The 26825-nt window shown below is 40.6% G+C and overlaps 1 protein-coding gene across 8 annotated transcripts in view; it reads right to left on the bottom strand.

Annotated features, from left to right (window-relative positions):
• Positions 1–26825, bottom strand: part of LOC117501561 (cytoplasmic dynein 1 intermediate chain 1) — a 126312-nt gene that overhangs the window by 85691 nt on the left and 13796 nt on the right. For 7 of the 8 annotated variants that reach the window (XM_034160460.1, XM_034160461.1, XM_034160462.1 and 4 more), the window contains 2 exons: positions 24215–24274; positions 22898–23013 (listed from right to left, as the gene is read on the bottom strand). In XM_034160460.1, coding sequence (XP_034016351.1) covers positions 22898–23013; positions 24215–24274 — 176 coding nt within the window. Of the gene's footprint in view, positions 1–22897; positions 23014–24214; positions 24279–26825 lie in introns of all 8 variants that reach the window. The other variant, XM_034160464.1, reaches the window with a different exon arrangement.

The following is a 26825-nucleotide window of genomic DNA, read 5'->3' as shown; positions in this document are numbered from 1 at the left end:
AAATTATAAAGAAGCCGAGAGTATTTTAGCATGGTGTTGTGATGTATTTTTATATAAATTCAGTTTCAACTGTGAAGCATTTTTGTCCTGTACTTTTATAAATTAATCTGATTTGCTAAAGTTTTCTGGTGTCTGTTTTCATTCCTTCAACCATGTCCAAAGCCACAGCGATGGCGCAGTACCACTTTTTCACTTCCAATACAACACCACTTTGTGGAACCTCCAGTATCTGCCGATACCGATGCAATCTGATACTTTTTTATGTTTCTTAAAACAACTAATCTATTTCTGAAAACATTTGTTTGGATGTACGTTGCTAACCTAGCCATCTAACAAAACGTCAATTCAAACTGTGAAACACATGTCCTCCAAAATCAAAATCAGACCGATACCAATAAAAATATCAGCTCGACACACCCCTACTTGCAATTAATAAACTGAGACTAACTAAAACATGGCTGTAGCTGCAGGCTGTGGCAGTAAGCCTCGACCTTCTCAAATAAAAACTTTGAGTGGACGAGACCACCCAGACCTGCTGTTGTTTTACACACTTGCATATCAAAAAAAAAAAAAAAAGTGTAAGGGTGGGGATCACATGTCAAAAAGTCAAAGTCAACAAAATTTTTTAAAAAGGGGGGAAGAAAACAGCTGAACAGAAATACGTGAAACTGTATTCTGGCTCATTTCAAGATCTCATCAGATGGCGAATAATATTTTGGATGACGGGCATTTAGCCAAAGAGCGCAAAAGAACGAGAGAAGGAGGGAGATCAAGGAGGGGTTTGTGTATCTTATTATACGGTGGTCATCGGGGAAAATTGCAATCATCTGTGACTCACTTTGGAAAAGCGTACTCGCTGTGAAAGACATTATTTTCCCCCCTAATATCAGGAGTTTCTCTGGGTTCAGACCACCACAGCCATTCTGACAGAGAATCGCTTGGGACCCGCGTGGATTCTGGGAGTGAAACAGGAGTGGAGCCTGCACCCCTTTTTGAGCGCCAGGATGATGAAAGCCAAACTTTCATGAAGACAGAAATCGAGAAGCAGCAGACGATTATGTGCATCTGCGGGGAAAAGAGGAGGGGTGTTTGAGGTGAACTACAAGTGCATGTGCGTGTGCACATGCAGCGCATTCACACACCTCAAATAAAATTCGAAGAAGCTGCTACCTCAAGTCGAGCATTCTTCCAAAGAATCGAAAGAGTCGACCCATTAGAGTGCATATTTCTGATAAATACTCTCTTTTTTAAAAACATCCTGCTTCCACCCCTTTATCAGGATCCAAACGTTTTTTTTTAAAGTATCTACACCGGTCTCAAGTTTTGTGAAAATTCTTGCATTAACTTTTGAGTGATTTTGTTAACATTCTGTCCAATTGATGCAAGTGAAAACCGAACCTCAAACGCTGTGGTTGTACTCCAGTTGAAATTTGCCTTGAAAAAGCATGCACACACACACACACACGCGCACGCACACACTCTGTTCGGGCTGTTGCAGCAGCCTGGCTGGAACAACAACAATGTCCGAGACAAGCACTTCCATATGTGGGTGCATACACGTACGCGTGCACAGGAAAATGAGGAACCGTGAAAACCGCTTTCCTCGTCCTGCCCTCAGATCCCCCGGTCACGATGGTTTGATACCGATCAAACCAAACCAATCCAATCCACACTCACTTCACAGGACTGTAGAAAATTCCAAGAAAATAAAAGTTTAAAACGGGAACCTTGAAGAACCTCACAGTTGTGGCTAATTGGTATGAACCTCAATCTGGTGGCCAACAAGAATATTTTTCTCTGCTGTTGTTTCTTTGCAAGAGAAATACGACAGCTGCACTTTTTGAAAACACGTGCACAATTTTAAACTTCAGCTATGACTTTGTCATTTGAATGCACCTCTGTATGCTACAAACAAACAGCCTTGGTGTCCGTCACAGACTTCGACTTCAGAAATGAAACTGACAAACAAACTCATTCCAAGCTACATGCAACTTCAAAAGTATGCATATTGAGAGAGACAGAGAAGGAAGAAGTGTCTGCTTCAGTTGCATTCATGCAAATTCCTCTCCACACAGTTTGTACATGTATCCGTGGTATTTGAGTTTTAGAGCATATCCGCCTTGAAATAATTAGAAAATAATGATTTACTTCTCTGACTTTAGTTCCATTGGTATAGGGGTGATTCTTAGACTACGGGCACTTATTATGTCCTTTGATCATATTGTATGAAAAACAGAAAAAAGGGGAAATTTCACACTTTTATAGTTATCTTTACAATGAAAGTGTGTTAAGAAATTTGTTCTAGTAGTCTATGATGACTTTTTCACGTTTTTTCAGCATCATTATATGCAAATATTTCCGTTTTGTGCTTGTCCCACACCCAGACTTTTGATCTTCAATGATAAAAATGAATGGTAAAGAAACGTTTTTTTCTAATGTTTTAAAACATCTTTGAATAAAATATCAGTAAAATAATCAAAACATAATTGGGGTATTCAGTGTCATACAACTGTTGTGATTTTTTTAAACAAAATGTAGTTGTCCCACACTATTGCCATAATTTCCACCACAACACTGTAATGTCCCTTTAAACAGTTTGTATGAAAGATTGTTTGGGTAGTTTCTATGGAGATAAACAGTGACATCAGAGCACATGTATATAGCGCCAAATCACAACAAACAGTTGCCCCAAGGCGCTTTATATTGTAAGGCAATGGTGTGGTAGAAATTACATTTACAAGGCCAATAGTGCCCGTAGTTAAAGAATCACCCATAGATCTTGTTTTAATGTATGTATATGTATTTATTTATTCCATTGTTTCATTTGTATTGTTGTATGAATGAATTGTATGATGGTAAACAGGTTTCCCGATTGGAGATTCATAAAGGTTTCTAATCTAATCTAATCTAATCTAAGCCATTTCTGAAATCAATTCTCTCACTGACAACCACACCTGCTCCTAATTTCCATCACCCATCCGCATCCACTGAACATGCTGCAGGTGGAATGTTGAGCATGTGACAGGGATATTCCGTTGGATGATCTGGCCCATCCGAAAAGTATTCACAGCGCTTCACTTTTTCTACATTTTGTTATGTTACAGCCCTTGTTCCAAAATGAAGTACATTTATTTTTTCCCTCAAAATTCTACTCACAACACCCCATAATGACAACATGAAAAACTTTTTGAAATTTTTGCAAATTTATTAAAAATAAAACTAAGAAATCACATATAGATAAGTATTCACACCCTTTGCTCAAGACTTTGTTGATGTACCTTTGGCAGCAATTACAGCCTGAAGGCATCTTGATGCCACAAGCTTGGTGCACCTATCTTTGGGCAGTTTTGCCCATTCCTCTTGAGTTTTCCTGAAGCCACTCCTTTGATATCTAGGCTGTGTGCTTAGGTTCATTGTGCTGCTGAAAGATGAACCGTTGCCCCAGTCTGAGGTCAAGAGCACTCTGGAGCAGGTTTTCATCCAGGGTGTCTCTGTACTTTGCTGCATTCATCTTTCCCTCAATCCTGACTAGTCTCCCAGTTCCTGCCGGTGAAAAACATCCCCACAGCATGATGCTGCCACCACCATGCTTCACTGTAAGGATGGTGCCTGGTTTGAGGATGTTTGTTTTCTCCAAACAAAGCGCCTGGAATTTGCGCCATAGATTTCAATCTTTGTCTCATAAGACCAGAGAATTTTGTTTCTCATGGTGTGAGAGTCCTTCAGGTGCCGTTTGGCAAACTCCAGGTGGGCTCCCATGTGCCTTTTACTAAGGAGTGGCCTCCATCTGGCCACTCTGCCATATAGGCCTGATTGGTGGATTGCTGCAGAGATGGGTGTCCTGCTGGAAGTTTCTCCTCTCTCCACAGAGGAATGTTGCAGCTAAAAGGAACCTGTTCCATTTATGGATGATGGAGGCCACTGTGCTCATTGGGGCCTTCAAAGCAGCAGAAATATTTCTGTAACCTTCCCCAGATTTGTTCCTTGAGACAATTCTGTTTTGGAGGTCTACAGCCAATTCCTTGACTTCATGCTTGATTTGGTCTCTGACATGCACCGTCAACTGTGGGACTTTATATGTAGACAGGTGTGTGTCTTTCCAAATCATGTCTAATCAACTGAATTTACACCAGGTGGAGTCCAATTAAACTGTAGAAACATCTCACGGATGATCACTGGAAACAGGATGCACCTGAGCTGAATTTTGAGCTTCATGGCAAAGGATGTGAATACTTATGTGCATGTTATTTCTTTGTTTGTTTTCTTTTTAATAAATTTGCAAAAAAAAAAAAGTTTTTTCACATTATCATTATGGGGTAGTGTGTGTAGAATTTTGAGAAAAAATATTTAATCCATTTTGGAATAAGGCTGTAACGTAACAAAATGTGGAAACAAGTGAAGCGCTGTGAATACTTTCTGGATGCACCCTACATATTCACAACATTTTTATCAGTTTGTCCTCTTTTAATTCAGTGAGTTACAGGATGATAGCATTTAATGGTTTTAAGTTACCAGCCTGGAGGGGATGGATTTATTCACTTATCTCTCTAGTTAGTATCTATCTAGCTTGTATTTTAGAACATAAGTGGCGACCCATTTCCAAAGCACATAACCTATGACACATATGCCTTCATACTGAGGCTTGCTTTGAGTTGTTATCACCTTTGTACTCAAAACCCTTGACTTTACTTGTTTCAAAATCTTTGGATAAGACCTGGAAGTGGATGTTGCTTGCCATTCATGTGTGCTTGCATCACTCAAACTTTCTTGTGAAGAAGATAACTTTAAAAAAATATATCCGATTTTCACCAAATCTGAACAGGAAATGCTAAACAAGTACATCTTACATGAGTTCAAATTTGAGTATGATTGGATTTCACCAAGAACATCAAAGCAACAGCTTTTTTTTAACATAGTACTGATTATTGCAATTGCCAGCTGTCATTAGTCAATATCAGCAGAGTGTTTTTCATATCCTTATCCTGACCAATTAGCCACAACTGTGTGTAAGTCTGCAACACAGGTGGTTATTTTTGTTTCCAAATATAAGATCATAACACAAAATGCATGATTCAGTTAATACATCATCATTTATCTACCAAGGAAAACAACCCAACTCTAAGCCAGTTGACTGCCATGGTTTTAAGGTTCTGCTACTAGTCTACAAAATTATTCATGGACTGGCACCTCCCTACCTAGCTGACCTAATTAAACCTTACGTACCGGCCCGGGCTTTGCGTTCTCAGGGTGCAGGAATACTTTGTGTCCCTAGGGTGAATAAGAAGTCTACGGGTTACAGAGCTTTCTCTTATCATGCCCCTGTTCTGTGGAATGGTCTCCCTGCGTCAATATAACAGTCAGATTCTGTGGCGACTTTCAAATCCAGACTTAAGACACATTTATTTTCCCTTTCATATCCCTTTCTCTCCATTCCCTATCCATTCCCTCACATCCTTTTCTGGCTAGCATAGTGGCATAGTATAGTTCTACGCTTTCTACTCTTTTAATTCATTTTATCAGGAAACAGAGCAGACCACGGCGTCAACTTTACCTAAATTCTGGGTCTTTTAGTGAAGCTTAGGGCTAGTAGCCGGCGATCACCTTTGCATTTCCTGTTTTTCTTGTTTAATGCTGACAAATTATACAGTATTTCTTGTCTTTCTGATGTTTGAATCTGTTTTTTCTCTCTGTTTAAGGTGTGGCTCCATCCAGAGATGGGTGTGGTATTTGTGCTGGAGACCCTCCTGTCCTGTGCACCAACTGCATTTCCTGTATATTCGTTTTGTGAATTGTTCTGTAATTTATGTCTGTAACATGGCCCAAGCAGAGGGTCACCCCTTTGAGTCTGGTCTGCTTGAGGTTTCTTCCTCAGAGGGAGTTTTTTCTTACCACTGTTGCTCTGGGGGTTGGTAAGGTTAGACCTTACTTGTGTGAAGCGCCTTGAGGCAACTCTGTTGTGATTTGGCGCTATAGAAATGAAAATAAATTGAAATTGAATTGAAATTGTATTAATTACCAGTAGGGGATGGTGCAAACACAAGTGTGCTTTATTGTTTTATAATAAGTACAACTAAAAGTATTACATCAGACAAAACCCTTCATAGCTGCAAAACCAAATTATATTATTATTAGTTTTAATTACAATTATTGTTTAATTTGTGCAATAAATTAATAATGTGATCCATCCATGGTAATACAATTCTCCTGAAAAATAAAAAACTAACAATAATCACAATATTGATGAAACAAATTAACAATATTAACTGTTGTGTTGTACAACTCCTGCAGAGTCAACTGGAAGAGGCTACAGTGAATAAAATCAAGAAGCAGTGTAATTCTGTGTCACATTCCAACAGTCAAAATCTCCTTCTTATGGCTTAAATCCTGCTTGGCATCCTAAAAATCAGGCACATTTATTACATTTAGAGGTTTAATGAGGTAAGAAAAAAAATCAATGTAAATACTGTAATTGCTGCAGTGTAAAATGATTTTACAAATTTTCACTTTGGTTTTCCAGCCGCTCCATTATGGGATTGTGGTGTGCTCAGGTAACAACAAGAGCACAGCCAGCTTTTCCGGTGTGACTGCGCACATGCATGTCTGTACAGTGCGCGTGCTATTCCAGCACGTTATTCCATGCATGTGTGTTTACGGTTATGAATGTGCAAGCGTGTGCGGCGATGTGCCGGCGGCAATGTGCGTCTCTTCGGATTAGTGCTTGGAAACAGGTTTTCTGTTGGTGATTAAAGGTCATTACCGGCCAACCGCACGTCAAAAGAAAAACCCTGATTGCAGTAAATATACTTAAGTAGTGAATTACAGACCAACTTCATACTCCAGCAGTACAGACCTTCAAAACTAATGAGCCAGAAAATGCTCAGGAGTGAGCACAATTTTGTTCATAGTTTTCAAAAATATACACAAACGTCATTTCACACTCATGACCCGGTGAACTTTTGACCCCAAGAAATGGTTTATTCCTCAGTCAGACACACAAAAAGTGCTTTTTTTTAAAGATCCACTTGTGGTTCCCTGCAAACAATAGTTGCTGTAATGTCCTAACTGCTCCCAATTCCCTCAGCAGAAGCCGCTGCTTCTTCATCTCCCCGTACTTATTTTCTCTTCTGTCCCTCTTCACCTCTTTTTTTCCCCACTTTCCTTAAATTTTGTCCTTATTTCTTTGGCTGCCTTTCCGTTGTGACCCATTAAGTTTCAAGGCTCTGCCGAGCGAAACTGATTTACTCACTGCACACGTGTACGTGCACAAGTGCAGGCACAAAATACCCACAATCTTTCTGACCTTTCCTTCTCTTACCAAAACACACATACACACACACAGATAGTCATCTTCAGATTGTGATCAGTAAAGTAACAGGCCAAAATGGACTGGCTGCTCCGAAGAAGGGAAGAATGAATAGCTGAAAGAGCAAACGAGGCCGAGAGGTTGCGTTGATATTTTAAGGCATATTAAAATAATCTGCTGCAAATACTACTTAAAAGTCAGAAAGGCCTCAAGCTCCGCCCACACAATACCTGTCAGTTACACACTGGACTGTAAGTGACCTGTTTAAATTTGTGATTCACCAAATCAAAGTAATCTGCGTGCATGATGTACTCAGATCCATCCAAGGGCAAAGAATCCTGCCCCCACTTCAGTAAAGGATGCGGAAAAAAAACAACCACAGTGACCATTTCTGAACATAACTCACAGTGCATATCGAAAACGAGCAATCCCAGATTTCTGACATCCACCAATCTGGATCACCTCCAAAATTCAGTGCCCTAATATCTATCTGTGGTGCAAATTTGATGAGAATCCGTGAAGTAGTTTTGACGTAATCGTTCAAAGCATATATAACGTGAAATCTTGATCCAGAATCTGGATCCGGATGCAGATCACCTCCAAAATTCAGTGGAGTCTTCCATGCCCTATTATCTATCTGTGGTGCAAATTTGGTGAGAATCCGTGAAGTAGTTTTTGACATAAGTAGTTTTGACATAACCCTTCAAAGCCTATATAAAGTAAAATTTTCATCCAGAATCCGGATCCGGATCACGATCAAAATTTAATGGAGTCTTCCGTGCCTTGATATCTATCTGTGGTGCAAATTTGGTGAGAATCCGTGAAGTAGTTTTGATGTAATCCTTCAAAGTCTATATAAAGTGAAATCAGTCCATAATTTCCAAAAAACAATTTGAAATGTGGACTCATCAGACCACAGCACACTTTTCACTTTGCGTCTGTCCATTTCAAATTAGCTCAGGCCGAGAGAAGGTGGTGGTGTTTCTGGATGTTGTTGATGTATGGCTTTCACTTTGCATGGTACAGTTTTAACTTGCACTTGTAAACAAACTGTAGTAGTGACAAACTGTGTTAACTGACAACAGTTTTCTGACATGTTCCTGAGCACACGCGGTAAGATCCTTTACACAATGATGTCAGTTTTTAATGCAGTGCCGCCTGAGGGATCAAAGGTCACGGGCATTCAATGTTGGTTTTCAGCCTTGCCACTTACGTGTAGAAAGTTCTCCAGATGCTCTGAAATTTATATTATGGGCTGTAGATGATGGAATCTATAAATTTCTTGCAATTGAATGTTGAGAAGCATTGTTCTTAAACTGTTGAACTATTTTTTCATGCAGTTGTTCACAAAGTGGTGATCCTCACCCCATCTTTGCTTGTGAATGGCTGAAACTTTTGTGGATGCTCCTTTTATATCCAATCATGACACTCACAATTAGTGTCCTCAGTTCACCAAACGCTTATTGAGTGTTGTTAGAAGGAAAAGTGATGTAACACAGTGGTAAACATACCAATGTCCCAGCTTTTTTGAAACATGTTGCAGGCATCCATTTCAAAATGATCAAATATTTGCACAAAAACAATAAAGTTTATCAGTTTGAACATTAAATATCTTGTCTTTGTGGTGTATTCCGTTGAATATAGGTTGAAGAGGATTTGCAAATCATTGTATTCTGCTTTTATTTACATTTTACACAATGTCCCAACTTCATTGGAATTGGGTTGTATATAGCACTTTTCCATCTGCATCAGACACTCAACGCGTTTTACAATAATGCCTCACATTCACCCTAGTGTGAGGGTGCTGCCATACAAGGTACTCACTACACACTAGGAGCAACTATGGATTAAGCAACTATGGGATTAAGGACCTTGCCCAAGGGCCCTTAGCCCTTGAACCAAGGATCCTCTGATCTCAAGCCAAACGCTTTAACCACTAGACCATCACCACGCCTCAATGTGGTCAGACAAGAATCCACATACATCTGACTTTTCCCACAGTGAGATATTAGACCTGCTAAAATGCACCCACTGCTATCTGAGTGTTGGGGAGGAGTGGCCGAGGAGGAAAAATTGTTTACATTCTGAAATGTGGCTTTAGTGTGGCATCTAGTGGCAGGAAATTCACTCAAAGCACCATTAACATTATTCACAATCTTTCACCGTAGGGAACAAATGAAGCCCAACATAACTCGGTCAATATGCATAATCTTTTGGAATGAGTCTCACTTCAACCAACACAGACAGACACTAAACGGTGCAGAAAACACAAAATACACTGTTTTTGACCTCAATAAAAGAGGTTAGTATCACACACAATGTTAGGCTTTACTGCATTTCCCCAAATATGTCCTTGGACAAAGCGTCAATGCCCAAACAACAAGCATATCCATTCATACAGGTCAGGGGAGCAGTAAATATATGGAGCCAGCCATGAGTGGGGCTAATCCGATTGACTGACAATGGATGCTTCCCACAGAGAGATCACTGAGCAGTCAGTGGGAAACCCAGCACGAACAAAAACTTACACATGAAGATGATATGCAATGAATTGGTGACGGAAATGAAAAGCCGTCTCATTGACTGGTTTAAATGAGAGTCACACACACATTTAACAAAACCTTTAAAACTAAACCTTATATGCAAAATGAACTCAAATTCACTGAGAATTCAGATTGAAATCAATCCAATTTCAATGAGGCTGCGTTTAGTCTCAGATGCACGACACCCACACCGCGCTGAAAGCGCAATATAAAATTCCGTGGAGGTCACAAGTTCATCTGGAGATGAAATTCTGAGAGAACTTATTCAGTGTTTTACAGTGATTGCAATGAAAGCATGCTTATTAGTCTACATGCACACACTCGTGATACTGTATCAATATTGCAGCTTTTATGTGAAGCCACCAAAAAAACAAAACAAGAGCAATTTCTGACATCCGCTAATCCGGATCCACATCATCTCCAAAATTCAGTGGAGTCTTCAATGCCCTAATATGTATCTGTGGTGCAAATTTGGTGAGAATCCATGAAGTAGTTTTGATGTAATCCTTCAAAGCCTATATAGCAGGGGTGGTGGTGAAGTGATTAGTGCACTTGGTTTCAGTGCATAAGGTTCAAATTCCACCCCTGCCGCATTTCTCCATGTAATGTGGAGTTGCGTCAGGAAGGGCATCCAGCGTAAAACCTATGCAGATCCACCTTGAATCTGCTGTGGCAACCCCAAGTGCAAACAAGGGAGCAGCCGAAGGGACTTACTTTTACTTCAAAGCCAAGTTAAACTTGATCCAGAATCCAGATCCAGATCCGGACTGCCTCCAAATTTTAATGGGTTCTTCCCTGGCCTAATAACCATCTGTGGTGAAAATGTTGTCAAAATTTGTGCAGTAGTTTTGACGTAATCCTGCTAACAGACAGACAGACCGACAAATAAATGCCTATGATTTTATAACGTCGTTGACGGACATAAGCAACAGTCATTTCTTTTGGCACCTTCCACTTACAAGTGCTACACCAGGTGACCTTCCTGACGTGAAACCAGATGCACGAGGAGAACAGGCATGGATGTCTTTAAACTGGCCTACTTGCTGGGAGGCAAGAGCGCTAACTGCTGCACCATCGTGACCTCAAGGGTCAGCAAAAAGAACAATTAGGCCTCGACTGTAGATGCTAAAAATGACAATCTAGTTGTACACATGGATGGTTACAAGAAATGAATCAAGGGGCTGTATGCAAACTATCATTACCATGTGTAAGATAACTTCCATTCACTGAGGAATTTGCATATCGGGTCTATCTAGACTTACACGCACAGCCATGCACAGTGTTCTGTGAAGCCTCTTCACACACAGGGATTGCATCATTAATGGCTGCTTCACACTTAAAATGAAGTAAGGTGAATGAGGCTGAAACCGGCTAAAAAAGGCCGGAATAAACCAAATTGATGAACTCTGAAAAGTTCCGGTCGCTGTCAGGAGGAACAGATGGTCGGACAGGCATGCGCGGATGCCGTACGATCCCGAGGTGATGGTTTTGTGCACGCTCGTGTGCACGCGCACGAACACAGTGCGACCAGGTGAGCGGTGTGATACATCGCACTCACACAGCAGCAGCAGCAATTAAATGTTCTACAAATGTACATAAATAGATGAAAATGTGTAAGGACCAAATAATGGGAGAGCACAGAACATTATAAGAACAAAGAATATACTGTTTAAATGAAGACAATCATGTTACTGGTAATGATGTGTATTTGATGCCTGATGACTTGAAGGTCTGTGTTGAAAATGAGGAAACAAATGGATTTCCTTTTGTCTGTTAAAATATTTAATTCCTGTTATAAAGAGGAGACAAGATAAGAATTATCGTCCTTCTGTTCCTTTATGTTCATGAACCCTGGCCATGGACGTAAACAAGGAATTAATGAACTGACGTGAATGAAATAATGTGTTCATATCATGAGCACATCAACTGGTGCTGCGCGCTGGACACCTGATTCATCTCCAGAAAATATTAGCAGTAATTGACCAATTGTTAGATATTTGGACTAAAACAAGCACATCACATGAATTCAACCTTTTTGCACCCAGCTTTATGCTCAGTTTTTGCACCTTCTAAACAGCAAATAGAACGTGGACATGTATAATATGTGCACCCTCTGCCAACAGTCTAGCCAACGAGCCAACTGACACTTTGAGTTCTCTGAGGTATATTCTTTCTTTTGGGCTATACTGCAATTCTGCTTGTATTCGCCACAGAATATAGATTTGCATGTTGATTTGGCAACAGATGTACCTCCAGATGTATTTAAATTTTTATTTTTATTTAAAAAAGGCTAACCTTTATTTAACCAGGTTAGTCCCATTGGGATCGGGACCTCTTTTGCAAGGGAGACCTGGACAATAATAAAGTGTCCAATTCACCTAACCTGTGTGTCTTTAAATGTGGGAGGAAACCGGAGAACAGGAGGAAACCCGCGCAAACACGGGGAGAACATCCAAACTCCACACAGAAAGGCCACAGTTGGGAATCAAACCCATGAAAATTCAGTAAGGTATATCTTATATATTATATTCCAATTCTAAGGTGGAACTATGCTAGTAAATAAAGGTATATCTAAATATCTAAAAAGGAAGAGTAAAATAGGAGAGTAGAAAAGAGTAGCGTAGAGCCACTTAGGTGCCTGGTCTTGAGAACCAGGGATGGTAGGTTGAAAAGCTTTTTTATCCCATGGGAACTCTCCCTACCCACCCAAGCAGCTCAAGAAAAAGTATATATAATAAATAATAAGACATAAGAAAGATAAGACATCACAGGAGAAGATTGTAGTATAGGTAATTTAGTATGTAGACTAGTGGTAAAATTAAATATAGTTAGTAGGCTAAGCTATAAATCTGGTATTTTAATTATAGAAACAGAAGCTATGAGTGTGTGAGTGTACTGGTATCTATCTAAAGTAACTCTGCTAGCATTCTATAGGAAAATAAAAAGTATAATCATTATGCTATCAAATGGAAACCTAAGAACTTAGGTACTATATGTTGATATCTTTACAAGAACACATAAACTGAGGAATCATTAAAAATCTACACCATGTAAAATAAAATTGTAAATAACGAAAATAGGCTAGTTATAGTAGAAGAGCTAAATTAGCCGTTAATAAGCCAACCGTACCCAGCAAGCTAACACGATAAACAAAAATGGTAATTAGTGTATAAAGTATAATAGCGTAGTTAAACCTACAGTAACGGTATTCAATTCAATTCAATTTCAATTTTTTTTTATATAGCGCCAAATCACAACAAACAGTTGTCCCAAGGCGCCTTATATTGTAAGGCAAGGCCATACAATAATTATGTAAAACCCCAACGGTCAAAACGACCCCCTGTGAGCAAGCACTTGGCTACAGTGGGAAGGAAAAACTCCCTTTTAACAGGAAGAAACCTCCAGCAGAACCAGGCTCAGGGAGGGGCAGTCTTCTGCTGGGACTGGTTGGGGCTGAGGGAGAGAACCAGGAAAAAGACATGCTGTGGAGGGGAGCAGAGATCGATCACTAATGATTAAATGCAGAGTGGTGCATACAGAGCAAAAGAGAAAGAAACAGTGCATCGTGGGAACCCCCCAGCAGTCTACGTCTATAGCAGCATAACTAAGGGATGGTTCAGGGTCACCTGATCCAGCCCTAACTATAGGCTTTAGCAAAAAGGAAAGTTTTAAGCCTAATCTTAAAAGTAGAGAGGGTGTCTGTCTCCCTGATCTGAATTGGGAGCTGGTTCCACAGGAGAGGAGCCTGAAAGCTGAAGGCTCTGCCTCCCATTCTACTCTTACAAACCCTAGGAACTACAAGTAAGCCTGCAGTCTGAGAGCGAAGCGCTCTATTGGGGTGATATGGTACTACGAGGTCCCTAAGATAAGATGGGACCTGATTATTCAAAACCTTATAAGTAAGAAGAAGAATTTTAAATTCTATTCTAGAGTTAACAGGAAGCCAATGAAGAGAGGCCAATATGGGTGAGATATGCTCTCTCCTTCTAGTCCCCGTTAGTACTCTAGCTGCAGCATTTTGAATTAACTGAAGGCTTTTTAGGGAACTTTTAGGACAACCTGATAATAATGAATTACAATAGTCCAGCCAAGAGGAAATAAATGCATGAATTAGTTTTTCAGCATCACTCTGAGACAAGACCTTTCTAATTTTAGAGATATTGCGTAAATGCAAAAAAGCAGTCCTACATATTTGTTTAATATGCACTTTGAATGACATATCCTGATCAAAAATGACTCCAAGATTTCTCACAGTATTACTAGAGGTCAGGGTAATGCCATCCAGAGTAAGGATCTGATTAGACACCATGTTTCTAAGATTTGTGGGGCCAAGTACAATAACTTCAGTTTTATCTGAGTTTAAAAGCAGGAAATTAGAGGTCATCCATGTCTTTATGTCTGTAAGACAATCCTGCAGTTTAGCTAATTGGTGTGTGTCCTCTGGCTTCATGGATAGATAAAGCTGGGTATCATCTGCGTAACAATGAAAATTTAAACAATACCGTCTAATAATACTGCCTAAGGGAAGCATGTATAAAGTGAATAAAATTGGTCCTAGCACAGAACCTTGTGGAACTCCATAATTAACTTTAGTCTGTGAAGAAGATTCCCCATTTACATGAACAAATTGTAATCTATTAGACAAATATGATTCAAACCACCGCAGCGCAGTGCCTTTAATACCTATGGCATGCTCTAATCTCTGTAATAAAATTTTATGGTCAACAGTATCAAAAGCAGCACTGAGGTCTAACAGAACAAGCACAGAGATGAGTCCACTGTCCGAGGCCATAAGAAGATCATTTGTAACCTTCACTAATGCTGTTTCTGTACTATGATGAATTCTAAAACCTGACTGAAACTCTTCAAATAGACCATTCCTCTGCAGATGATCAGTTAGCTGTTTTACAACTACCCTTTCAAGAATTTTTGAGAGAAAAGGAAGGTTGGAGATTGGCCTATAATTAGCTAAGATAGCTGGGTCAAGTGATGGCTTTTTAAGTAATGGTTTAATTACTGCCACCTTAAAAGCCTGTGGTACATAGCCAACTAACAAAGATAGATTGATCATATTTAAGATCGAAGCATTAAATAATGGTAGGGCTTCCTTGAGCAGCCTGGTAGGAATGGGGTCTAATAAACATGTTGATGGTTTGGATGAAGTAACTAATGAAAATAACTCAGACAGAACAATCGGAGAGAAAGAGTCTAACCAAATACCGGCATCACTGAAAGCAGCCAAAGATAACGATACATCTTTGGGATGGTTATGAGTAATTTTTTCACTAATAGTTAAAATTTTGTTAGCAAAGAAAGTCATGAAGTCATTACTAGTTAAAGTTAATGGAATACTCAGCTCAATAGAGCTCTGACTCTTTGTCAGCCTGGCTACAGTGCTGAAAAGAAACCTGGGGTTGTTCTTATTTTCTTCAATTAGTGATGAGTAGAAAGATGTCCTAGCTTTACGGAGGGCTTTTTTATAGAGCAACAGACTCTTTTTCCAGGCTAAGTGAAGATCTTCTAAATTAGTGAGACGCCATTTCCTCTCCAACTTACGGGTTATCTGCTTTAAGCTACGAGTTTGTGAGTTATACCACGGAGTCAGGCACTTCTGATTTAAAGCTCTCTTTTTCAGAGAAGCTACAGCATCCAAAGTTGTCTTCAATGAGGATGTAAAACTATTGACGAGATACTCTATCTCACTTACAGAGTTTAGGTAGCTACTCTGCACTGTGTTGTTATATGGCATTAGAGAACATAAAGAAGGAATCATATCCTTAAACCTAGTTACAGCGCTTTCTGAAAGACATCTAGTGTAATGAAACTTATTCCCCACTGCTGGGTAGTCCATCAGAGTAAATGTAAATGTTATTAACAAATGATCAGACAGAAGGGAGTTTTCAGGGAATACTGTTAAGTCTTCTATTTCCATACCATAAGTCAGAACAAGATCTAAGATATGATTAAAGTGGTGGGTGGACTCATTTACATTTTGAGCAAAGCCAATTGAGTCTAATAGATTAAATGCAGTGTTGAGGCTGTCATTCTCAGCATCTGTGTGGATGTTAAAATCGCCCACTATAATTATCTTATCTGAGCTAAGCACTAAGTCAGACAAAAGGTCTGAAAATTCACAGAGAAACTCACAGTAACGACCAGGTGGACGATAGATAATAACAAATAAAACTGGTTTTGGGGACTTCCAATTTGGATGGACAAGACTAAGAGTCAAGCTTTCAAATGAATTAAAGCTCTGTCTGGGTTTTTGATTAATTAATAAGCTGGAATGGAAGATTGCTGCTAATCCTCCGCCCCGGCCCGTGCTACGAGCATTCTGACAGTTAGTGTGACTCGAGGGTGTTGACTCATTTAAACTAACATATTCATCCTGCTGTAACCAGGTTTCTGTTAGGCAGAATAAATCAATACGTTGATCAATTATTATATCATTTACCAACAGGGACTTAGAAGAGAGAGACCTAATGTTTAATAGACCACATTTAACTGTTTTAGTCTGTGGTGCAGTTGAAGGTGCTATATTATTTTTTCTTTTTGAATTTTTATGCTTAAATAGATTTTTGCTGGTTGTTGGTGGTCTGGGAGCAGGCACCGTCTCTACAGGGATGGGGTAATGAGGGGATGGCAGGGGGAGAGAAGCTGCAGAGAGGTGTGTAAGACTACAACTCTGCTTCCTGGTCCCAACCCTGGATAGTCACGGTTTGGAGGATTTAAGAAAATTGGCCAGATTTCTAGAAATGAGAGCTGCTCCATCCAAAGTGGGATGGATGCCGTCTCTCCGAACAAGACCAGGTTTTCCCCAGAAGCTTTGCCAATTATCTATGAAGCCCACCTCATTTTTTGGACACCACTCAGACAGCCAGCAATTCAGGGAGAACATGCGGCTAAACATGTCACTCCCGGTCCGATTGGGGAGGGGCCCAGAGAAAACTACAGAGTCCGACATTGTTTTTGCAAAGTTACACACCGATTCAATGTTAATTTTAGTGACCTCCGATTGGCGTAACCGGGTGTCATTACTGCTGACGTGAATTACAATCTTACCAAATTTACGCTTAGCCTTAGCCAGCAGTTTCAAATTTCCCCGGAAGACAATTGACTATGGTCGCTGGTGTCGCTAACTTCACATTTCTCAAAACAGAGTCGCCAATAACCAAAGTTTGATCCTCGGCGGGTGTGTCGCCGAGTGGGGAAAAACGGTTAGAAATGTGAATGGGTTGGCGGTGTACACTGGGCTTCTGTTTAGAACTACGCTTCCTCCTCACAGTCACCCAGTCAGCCTGCTTTCCCGGCTGCTCGGGATCTGCCAGGGGGGAACTAATGGCGGCTAAGCTACCTTGGTCCGCACCGACTACAGGGGCCTGGCTAGCTGTAGAATTTTCCACGGTGCGGAGCCGAGTCTCCAATTCGCCCAGCCTGGCCTCCAAAGCTACGAATAAGCTACACTTATTACAAGTACCATTACTGCTAAAGGAGGCCGAGGAATAACTAAACATTTCACACCCAGAGCAGAAAAGTGCGGGAGAGACAGGAGAAGCCGCCATGCTAAACCGGCTAAGAGCTAGTAGCTGCGCTAAGCTAGCGGATTCCTAAAAACACGCAAAGTGAATAATGTGTAAATAATTTAGAGGTGATTCAGCAGAAGGAGTGCTTTAGTTAAGGCACGTGAAGATTACACTGTGAAACAAATCGTAATCTATATAGATAACTAGATCAATCTAACTGCGCAGATTAAACAGCTAACAGATACAGAAAAACACCGCTGTGCTCCGGAACAGGAAGTGATACAATACCGCAGTGAGAGCCAACCACCAGTAGAGGCAAGCAAATTTGTTATATGTATTAACAAATACATATAAAATTAATGTGGATAAAAGTATGAATTAATGTGGGTTATCAAACACAAAAGAACCAACTATTTTGTAAGCTACAATGAACGTTGCTACAGCCGGCTAGATAAATGACCTTCTTGCTATGAGGCAACAGTGCTAACCACTACGCCACCGTGCTGCCATTAAAGCTAACAGAACATTAAGATGTACATGGAGAACGGGGTTCAGATGGCCTTGAATAGGAGACCTTCTCTTTGGGAAGAAAGTGTGCCAACCTCTTGACCCACTGATGTGTTGTGATAATCTTATTTATTTATTTTTTATAATATTGTGTGTTTTTTACAGCAAAAAATAAATAAAAGAAGAAGAAGGTCCGCTGAGAAGGAAGAAATGCTACAATTTAGTAGTTGTACAATGTGCACAACCTGAAGCTTCAACATTTAATAACCAGTGGTCCACACAGGTGCTACAAACTCCTTTTTTTTTTTGTTGCTCACACACACACACACACGTGCACACACGCACGCAAGCTTTGTGGTCGTCTGTACAGGAAGAGCCTCCTCAAACCGGGGTCACCTCCCCGTAGACCGCCTCAGCTCAGCTCTGGTTCCCAGATGTGCTACCACAAATCACACTTAACACCAAAATGACGAGTTGACTTTGTTTTCAGTGTAACAATAGTATGGTTAAAGTCAGTTGTTAAGAAAAAAAATTCAAATTGCAGTTTATAGCAGCTTGTCAAATGTTGCTGCTATTTTTCATTGACTTGACCTTGAACTGTTTTATTCCGAGGAGAAAGTCTACACACCCTTTGTTTTTTATACATTTTCTTCAAAAAAAAAGAAAGGCCTCTTAACATTAAAATGCCTCAAATTATCCTGTGTAAACTCAAACTGAAAAACAACATCTCTACAAAATGATATAAAACAAATTTTAAAAAAAATATCAAAGCCAAAACAATAGGTTTAATTTAATCTAATCATCTTAGTCCAATTGAGATCAAGGTGTCTTTTGCAAGGGAGACCTGGGCAGTTATAAAGTTTCCAATTCACCTAACCTGCATGTCTTTAAATGTGGGAGGAAACCGGAGCAAACCTACACGAACGCCACACAGAACGCCCACAGGTGGGAATCGATCCCATGACCTTCTCGCTGTGAGGCAACAGTGCTAACCGCTAATCCACCGTTGCACAAGTAATGGCAGTACCAACAAATAAGTAATGTCTTTCATGGCCAGATTTCTTTTGACAATTCAGGGGCTGGATACATGAACAGTTACAAATCACTGAATATATCTTGGTCTTCATTCACTTCAATAACTAGAATGATAATTGGAGGGCAGATACCACTGCCAATACTTCATGTCCTCTGACAGGTACAAATTCTCTGATGCACTTTTATATTAGGTTCATAATGTCAAAAAATACTGGATCTTGCATTGTAACATATTCTTTCAGTTTCAGAGCATGGTTTATTAATTTTGTTCATTCTCTGAGACCCAGTACTTCTCCTCATTCAGATCTTTTTCTTATTATTATTATTCTTGTCTTACAAAGGATGGCTTAATGGTGCATTAATCCCATCACACAGTTCCTTATTGAGTATTCAAAAGCAACTTGTCACTTGTGTAGATGGTGCCATCTTGTGGCTGTAGATGATAATGCAGTATATTGTTAACAAAGTCATAGGACAAACTAAGTAAAAAGCAAATAAAAAAAATATTCAAGTTATCATCTGGAAAATATGGTACCACTTAGGAAGAAGTAATCCAGAAAGGCAAACAGTATGGCACTGTATAGTAAATCTGCCTGGAGTAGATACGGTAGTTCTCAAAACCGGGTGACTGAGCAAGGGGGAGACTAGTGAGTGCATGAACCACATTTCTTTCTGCCCAGATTGCACACTAAGTAAAGTATAGTAGAGTGGAGTATGGTACTTCCCTCACATGCACAATGCACTTTAGAATGTACTATAGATCATCAAGATATAATTGTAATTGCATACATATAACTGTACTGTCTGATATAAACCAAAATTACTAGACTGGACATTCAGAATTTTCTAAAAACCACAACAACAATAAAAAATATAGTCTGATTCTTCCATTGCACAGTTGAGTAATGTTGTGGGTTATGTATATTTTCCTTAAGGTGAGTAAAATACAGAATATATTTGTTTCACAGTTTGAGTTGACATTTTGTTAGATAACTAGGTTAGCAAAGTATCTCCAGACAAGTATATTTATTAACAGACTAGTTATTTTAAAAGAGGGAAAAGGGCACTGGATTGGTCTGAGTATCTGGAGATACTGATAAGAAAAAGTAGTATTGTGCCATCCCTGCTAAAAATTTGAGTTACACTCTTTGACAGACACACACAAAATTGCATCACAATTCATGCTAGTGTGCATTTCTAGATACAAAAGCTGCACAATGGTTTTATGTCCTTTGCAGTTGGGGGAAGCGTGTACTGTCTCTGCACTCAAAGCCAGCCAAATCATCTGACGGAGGTTCAGTATACGTGTATCTGCACATGCATATGTTATGTGCATGTGCACTTGTTGAATAAATTAGCTATTTCTGGGTCAGTCGAGGAAATGAGGGGATTTGAGGCGGTTCATCTGGATGCTGATCGTCACAGATGTGTATTCATGTGCGCGTAGGGAGGAGAGCGAGAAGGGGGAGGCCGTGGAATCTACACCAGACCATCTATTATAATGGCAGGAAGCAGGAAGTACAACCCCTGTTCGGTCACATGGCTGCCAGCTGTCTTGGCAAGCAGAAAAAAAGGGGCATCAAGATGATAGTGTAAGCTCGCATGTCTGACAAGCGACTTGGATGGCGGATGCTCACATGGAGTAATATGCGCATCAGTGTTCCTGGATGAAAATGTTCATTTAATGAGGAAAAATACTGTTCTGCCCAATCAAATTACAAACACCTTGAATCTGCTACCACCTGTACTATGACAAAGTTAAAGCAAGATGAGTGCTGGTTTTCACCATATAGATATGTTTATGCTCTCGGTTAAGTAAGGTCATGGAATGCAGTAAATTAGGTGCCTTTGTAGGTGAGGAAAGGTTTACTGACCTCAGCTTTGCCGACATTGTTGTAATCTTTGTGGATTCAGTGGATGCCCTGATTGCAGCACCTGAAAAGTAGAGTGCGGCGTCACACTGTCTGGGTTTGTGATTGTCCTGGATCAAGACTAAGACCCAGGTTTTCAATGACTGCCTGCACTTGGCCATCAAATTGTATCTGTATGCAGCGACAGTGTTGAACTTGTAGAGACATTTGCTTATCTCGGCAGTGACATATATGTCTTTGGGTGGTGAGACTTAGAGATTACACCTAACAAGAGCTTATGGAGTTATGAGGTCCTTGGAAAGAGATGCTTGGCTATGATGGTGATGGCAAAGAATGTCCAAGTCCTTCAGGTCCTGGTGATTTCTGTCTCTTTAGATCTCTTCTGAGGATCCTTGGGTATCAGTGTAACGGAAGCAAATTGCAACTTCTCAAGGATTGGATAAAGCATATTACTTGCATTGTGAGGGAACGTCAGCTCAGCATTTCATGGTCAACAATTTGACCAGGTGGCACGATTCTCTGGCCAGGATCCAGCACACAGATGCCTCAGTGTTCAGGAGCCCAGTAACTTGAGAAAGCCAAGGAGGTCACCATGTTTCACCTGACCACAATGGATAGATGGTTACTTTCAGCAGGTGGAGATGGACTTTGTCTGCTTAGATGGTTACCATCCAAGACCTAAGACGGTTCTGTAGTGTGGCTTATCTGCTGACATATTTATATCAGCACACCCACACTTACGATACAAAACTTACTGTGTATTACTGTATACAAATGTCCATACATTCACTTGCAGCTTGAAATGACTGATGCTCTATTCTTTCTTTAAGTCCCATATAGGACTTGAGGCCTACTGGTGCCATGACTACCCTCGCATCCTGTAGTATGAAGTGTATGAGAGTCTGCAAAAACCCCTGGATGGGATGGCAGTCCAAAGCAGGTAAGATTCCCAGCCAAGGTTGTTACCCAGCTGGATGGACTGGGACAGTCCAGATGAAATGTCCTGTCCAAGAACGCAGGTAGTGTGCCCGGGAACCGAACTCAGGGCTACATACTGGTATCCCAACTACTTATCCCACTGACATATCAAGACTGCAATACATGCAGATTTTATACACAGATCATGCTTATTTTAAAGTTTTTTTTCCACTTTGGACTCTACACACACAAGGTCAGAGACTGATATGAGCCCACCTGCACACACGGACATACGTCCCCTCCGTGTTTCTGTCCCCACCCCGGCCTCCGCACTGCCACTCCTCCCCCCTCCGGGAGGCCACGCAGCACGGCTGCAGCAGCTCCTCCCCCCCAAGCTCAGCCGTGCAGCATAGCTGCTGCGGCCACCCACACTCACTCTGCCTCAATTTGGATGACGGACTGTTGCAAAGTTTAGCGTACATAAATAACCAAATGTATATGTGTGGTTGTTTTAAATCTGATGTGTGCCATTACTACGTTCAACTAGTAATAATTGTAGGTTAATTGCTGTATTTTTGTTTGAGGTAATTTGGGTGTGAAGATAATTTTGTTGCACTTGTTGTAATGACAATAAATCATTCATTCATAGTTTGAAAAATAGTCATGGGTTTCACCTTGAACATGTTTCAGTGTCATGATACCATACAACAAAAAAATTATTCCTAATATACTGTAGCCAGCTCTAAATTATTAATGGAATTCTGATAAAGATTAGTGGAAGCATGTGCGTGCACATAAATGTTTAGCGTGCACCGAGCACGCTTAGACCAGTACCGCAACATCCGTCAAGAATCCTCCTGAGTGACTTTCATCTCATCTCAGCCTGTTTCCACTTAAAGTCAACAAGTCAAAAGCACGATGTTCTGTGATCGAGGACACAATAACTGACATGTAGACATGTGTCGGCTACTCCCCGCGCTGCTCTTTGGAAGCCTTTAAATCATTCCAGGTTTACAGGCTATGAACTGACTACCCGGCGAATATCAAATTCAGCCACACAACGTAGTCAAGTCATCACCGTGCAAAACCTCCTTCTGCCTGCTGTGACCCTCAAACTCATTTTGGACACGTACAAAGAGTATGTTTCTTGAAGTCGCTAATGTACGCGCACACAGACACACAAAGGCGCACGCTCACCTTCGGAGAGGTGGGCGGTGAGCAGTGTCTGCGTCTCCTTGCTGTAAGAGACCAACTCTCTGGGGAGAAAGTCGACCTGTGTGATCTTAGAGGCTCCCAGTCGCTGCATCCTGCGTCTGGGGAAAGAGACGAGATGTTCTCGTGAGTATGGTTATTGTGCGCATACCTGTGCATACCAACACTCATATTGTACTAATTAATAATAACAGTACCAATAATACCAATAATAACATATATACTGCATCTTTCAAGGAACCCAAAGTCACTTATTTGAGAAACATCTGTCTGTATGTCCATCTGTCTGTCTGTCTGTTCTCCTACTCTTCCCAGGTCTTTGGCCCAATTTCCTCGAAGGGCAATCCCCCAACTGAGGTTGAGGGATTGCCCTTCGTCTACATACCAAGTTTGGTGGAAACTGGGCCAAATTCCTAGTAGGGTAGGAGAAACATCTGTCTATCGGTCTGTCTATCGGTCTGTCTATCGGTCTGTCTATTCTCCTACTCTTCCCAGATCTTTGGCCCAATTTCCACCAAACGTGGCATGTAGATGAAGGGCAATCCCTGAACTGACCACAAGGGTTTGTTTTGGCAAAAATTATGGTAATTGGGTAAAGGTCAAATTTTTTATTTTCAATCCAGTGACTACCAAATTTGGCACACACATGTAGGTGGAGTCTGGAATTGCCTGGGCAAGATCAAATTTACCAAAGGTCAAACACTGGGGTTAAAGGCCAAAATTTAAGGTTTTTTTTTCTTATTCTACCCCACTTTTGTACCAAACCTGACACACATATGGCGGTGGGTTCTCGAAATACCCAGGTGAGCTAAACATTTGTCAGAGGTCAGTCACTCAGGTCAAGGTCATGTCTGTTTGTCAGTTTCTTTTGCTGATTTCTACCAAACTTGGTATGTCAGTGAAGGTCGACCCCAAAATTGGCCTTAATTAAAGAATTTGTTTTGACAAAGGTCAAGGAATTTGATTTTCAACTCAATTTTGACCACATTTGGCACAAACGTAGGTGGATTCCAGAACTGCCCTGGCTAGGCCAGCTAGAGGTCAACCATTTAGGTGACAGTCAAGGTCACTGGGGTGAAATGTCCGATTGTTGTCACACTTACTGTCTTCATGTCCATGCACACTATTATCTGCTATATTTCAATCTGAATGGAAATCTATAATTTCGAGTTCTGAATGACAAATTTTAATGCAAAATGTCCTATTTCTAGGTTGTTGTTTTTTTTTGGGGGGGGGGGGGGGTGTAATGTTGTTTCTTTGTCACACAGGGAAGAAGAGAGGAGGAGGAGGAGGAGGCTGTACCCGAGCTCTGAATCAGCGTGCAGCTGCAGCACAGATGGGTCTGTGTCCCACTGCAGGGTCCTAATATCACCAACAGGGGGGGAAGAGAACACATGCATGGTTACATACTTCCAGCAGACATTATAACAGCATTAGTGTGGCACATACACATGATGAGCACATGCATGTGTGCGCACCCATACAGACCATTTCCCTGTTTAACCCCCACTGATTTTCAAGCAGAGGAAGCCATTAGTGAGACAGACACATGCGTTAACATAGCACAGGAGAGCGATACGTCAGGGAGACGCTGCTGTTATACTTCACTCTGACTGTACTTCATTTAAAGGTGTCTCTTTGTTTCTTGCAATTGATTTCTTGGGCTTCTGCCAGTAAGTCAGAAATCGACAAGCTGATAAATTTTTCTTGAAGAAAGTCAAATGATTTGCCGCTGTCACTGGAAAAATCATTTCATCTCACAATGTTTAAAAAGAGAAGAACACTTTCTTAAAAGAACCTTAGTCATATTAACACATTACTACAAATCAAGGCTTTATTTATGGTTAATTTGCCTTTGACAACTGTTTAGTATGAGAAAAATCCCATTTGACAAAAGATCTAATTGTAAAGCAAATAAAAAGTAAATGGGGCAGAGGATCAGGGAGTTATAAAAATACACCATATGCTCAAGCAATAAAAAGTACTGGATACCTACTTGGTAATTGTTAGTACAGGTATGTAAGGATACAACCTCTGAAGAAATATATCCCCTTAAGTATAATTTTTCTAGTATATTGGTTTTATATCAACGCTGCGTCATTCTTAAAGGTTCATTTTGTTTCTATCTATGGCACAAAGATGTGCTGTACATAGATATGTTTGTGAGAACCATCCGTAGGTAAATAATCTCAATTACAAACATGAAGGGGCACTGAGCTAATGCAACACTCATTTAGTACATATCTGACAGATTTATACAAGTTATTTCATTATTATTCCGTTTTACCAATAATATATGGTTCTGTGTGGCTGTGTTGAAAATTCTACCACTTTATCCTTGATTAACACACAAACCCTTGCATCATGTTTAATGCAAGTCAGTTTCAAATTCTTAGAGTTACAGTTTTACCCAGGGTTATAGTCCATATAGGTCATGGGCCAAACAGGTTGTTGGTACCAATTAAGGTGCCCAGACAACACTTACACACAATCCAACCTCAATATACCATGGCCCACACAAACAAAAATGTATGAAACCCAATCCACAGTGGCAGTTATAGCCAGGGAGGAGTCAATGAAAGATTAAACAGGGGTCAAAATTTAAATGTTATATCTTGTTATTTGCCTGTTCATTAGGATTACAGAAAGGTATAGTTTGGAGTATCTGTGTTGGATGCTATGGAGCTACAGGGTAAAAAACAAAAAAGTAAAAATTTTGGTGAAGGGCAATTTCAATTTTCAGGGGTGAAAATATATACCTGCCACTGTGGGTACATTTTGTGTAGGCCAGAGGTGGCCAAGTTCGGTCCTCGAGAGCAACCTTCCTGACACTCTTAGTTGTCTCCCAGCTCCAACACACCTGAATCCAATGAAAGGCTCATTAAAAGTCTGCTAACGAGTCTTTCATTCGATTCAGGTGTGTTGGAGCAGGGAGACAACTAAGAGTGTCAGGAAGGTGGCTCTCGAGGACCGAACTTTGCCACCCCTGGTGTAGGCCATGGTGTACTGAGGCTGGACTGTAAGTGTTGTTTGGGTACCTTAAATGGGACAACTGGTTTCGGGCTCATGGACTACTACTTAAAAGTGTGATTAATAAAAGGTGCCAAATACCATTACGACAGTGTTAGTAGTAACCGTATTTGTGTATTTAACCGTTTCTTTGAAATAGCCATTCCACATATCTCTTTGCTTTGAATCACAATTTTGACTTAGGTTGACCCTCAAACATTCTGCCAGATTTGCTCCAAATTAAATCAAAATCCTTTGAGTCACTTTGTCCACTCAGACAGACACACAAGACTATAACAACATTCTATTTGCTACCATGCACAGGTGTAATTAATCCGTGGCAATGCCTCAGTGATGAGGAAGAATGTCTGTTGATTGATTACTCCGGACAAAATGATGGACATGGAGATGATTGAACAGCGTGCAATGTCATTGCACACTGACAAACAGACAGTCCTTGACAGGTCCTTGACGGTCAGACCCAACTGAGACAATCGGGGTCTGAGGACCTACTGCAGCCTTCATCAGTCTTCACAGCCATTGGGTTACAAGCCATCACCTCCTCCGCCTGATCCGTCATTGAGGACTTCTTGTTTCACCACAGCCCAGTTAGCCATTTTGTGTACAGGGTTCTCGTTGGGCCTTGATGGCGCACAAGGTCCCATCAGTATTTCAGCCCAACAGGCAATTCCCTACGTGATCCGTTACCCGGGTGTCACAAAATGGCTGAGGGGTTAGATTCTGACACCAAAATGTGTAATTAATATTATCATATACCTATAAATGATACGCCAATATGATTGGATAAAACACTAAAGAATAAATAGCAATACACCCTTTTCGCAGACGGGTAATATTTTTCATATCACCCGAGTAATCAGCCAATCCGGACAGCGGAGCGGCG

This window comes from Thalassophryne amazonica, chromosome 20 (genome assembly GCF_902500255.1).
Source record: "Thalassophryne amazonica chromosome 20, fThaAma1.1, whole genome shotgun sequence".
Lineage (NCBI taxonomy): Eukaryota > Metazoa > Chordata > Actinopteri > Batrachoidiformes > Batrachoididae > Thalassophryne > Thalassophryne amazonica.
This window is presented reverse-complemented; position numbering and strand designations above follow the sequence as displayed.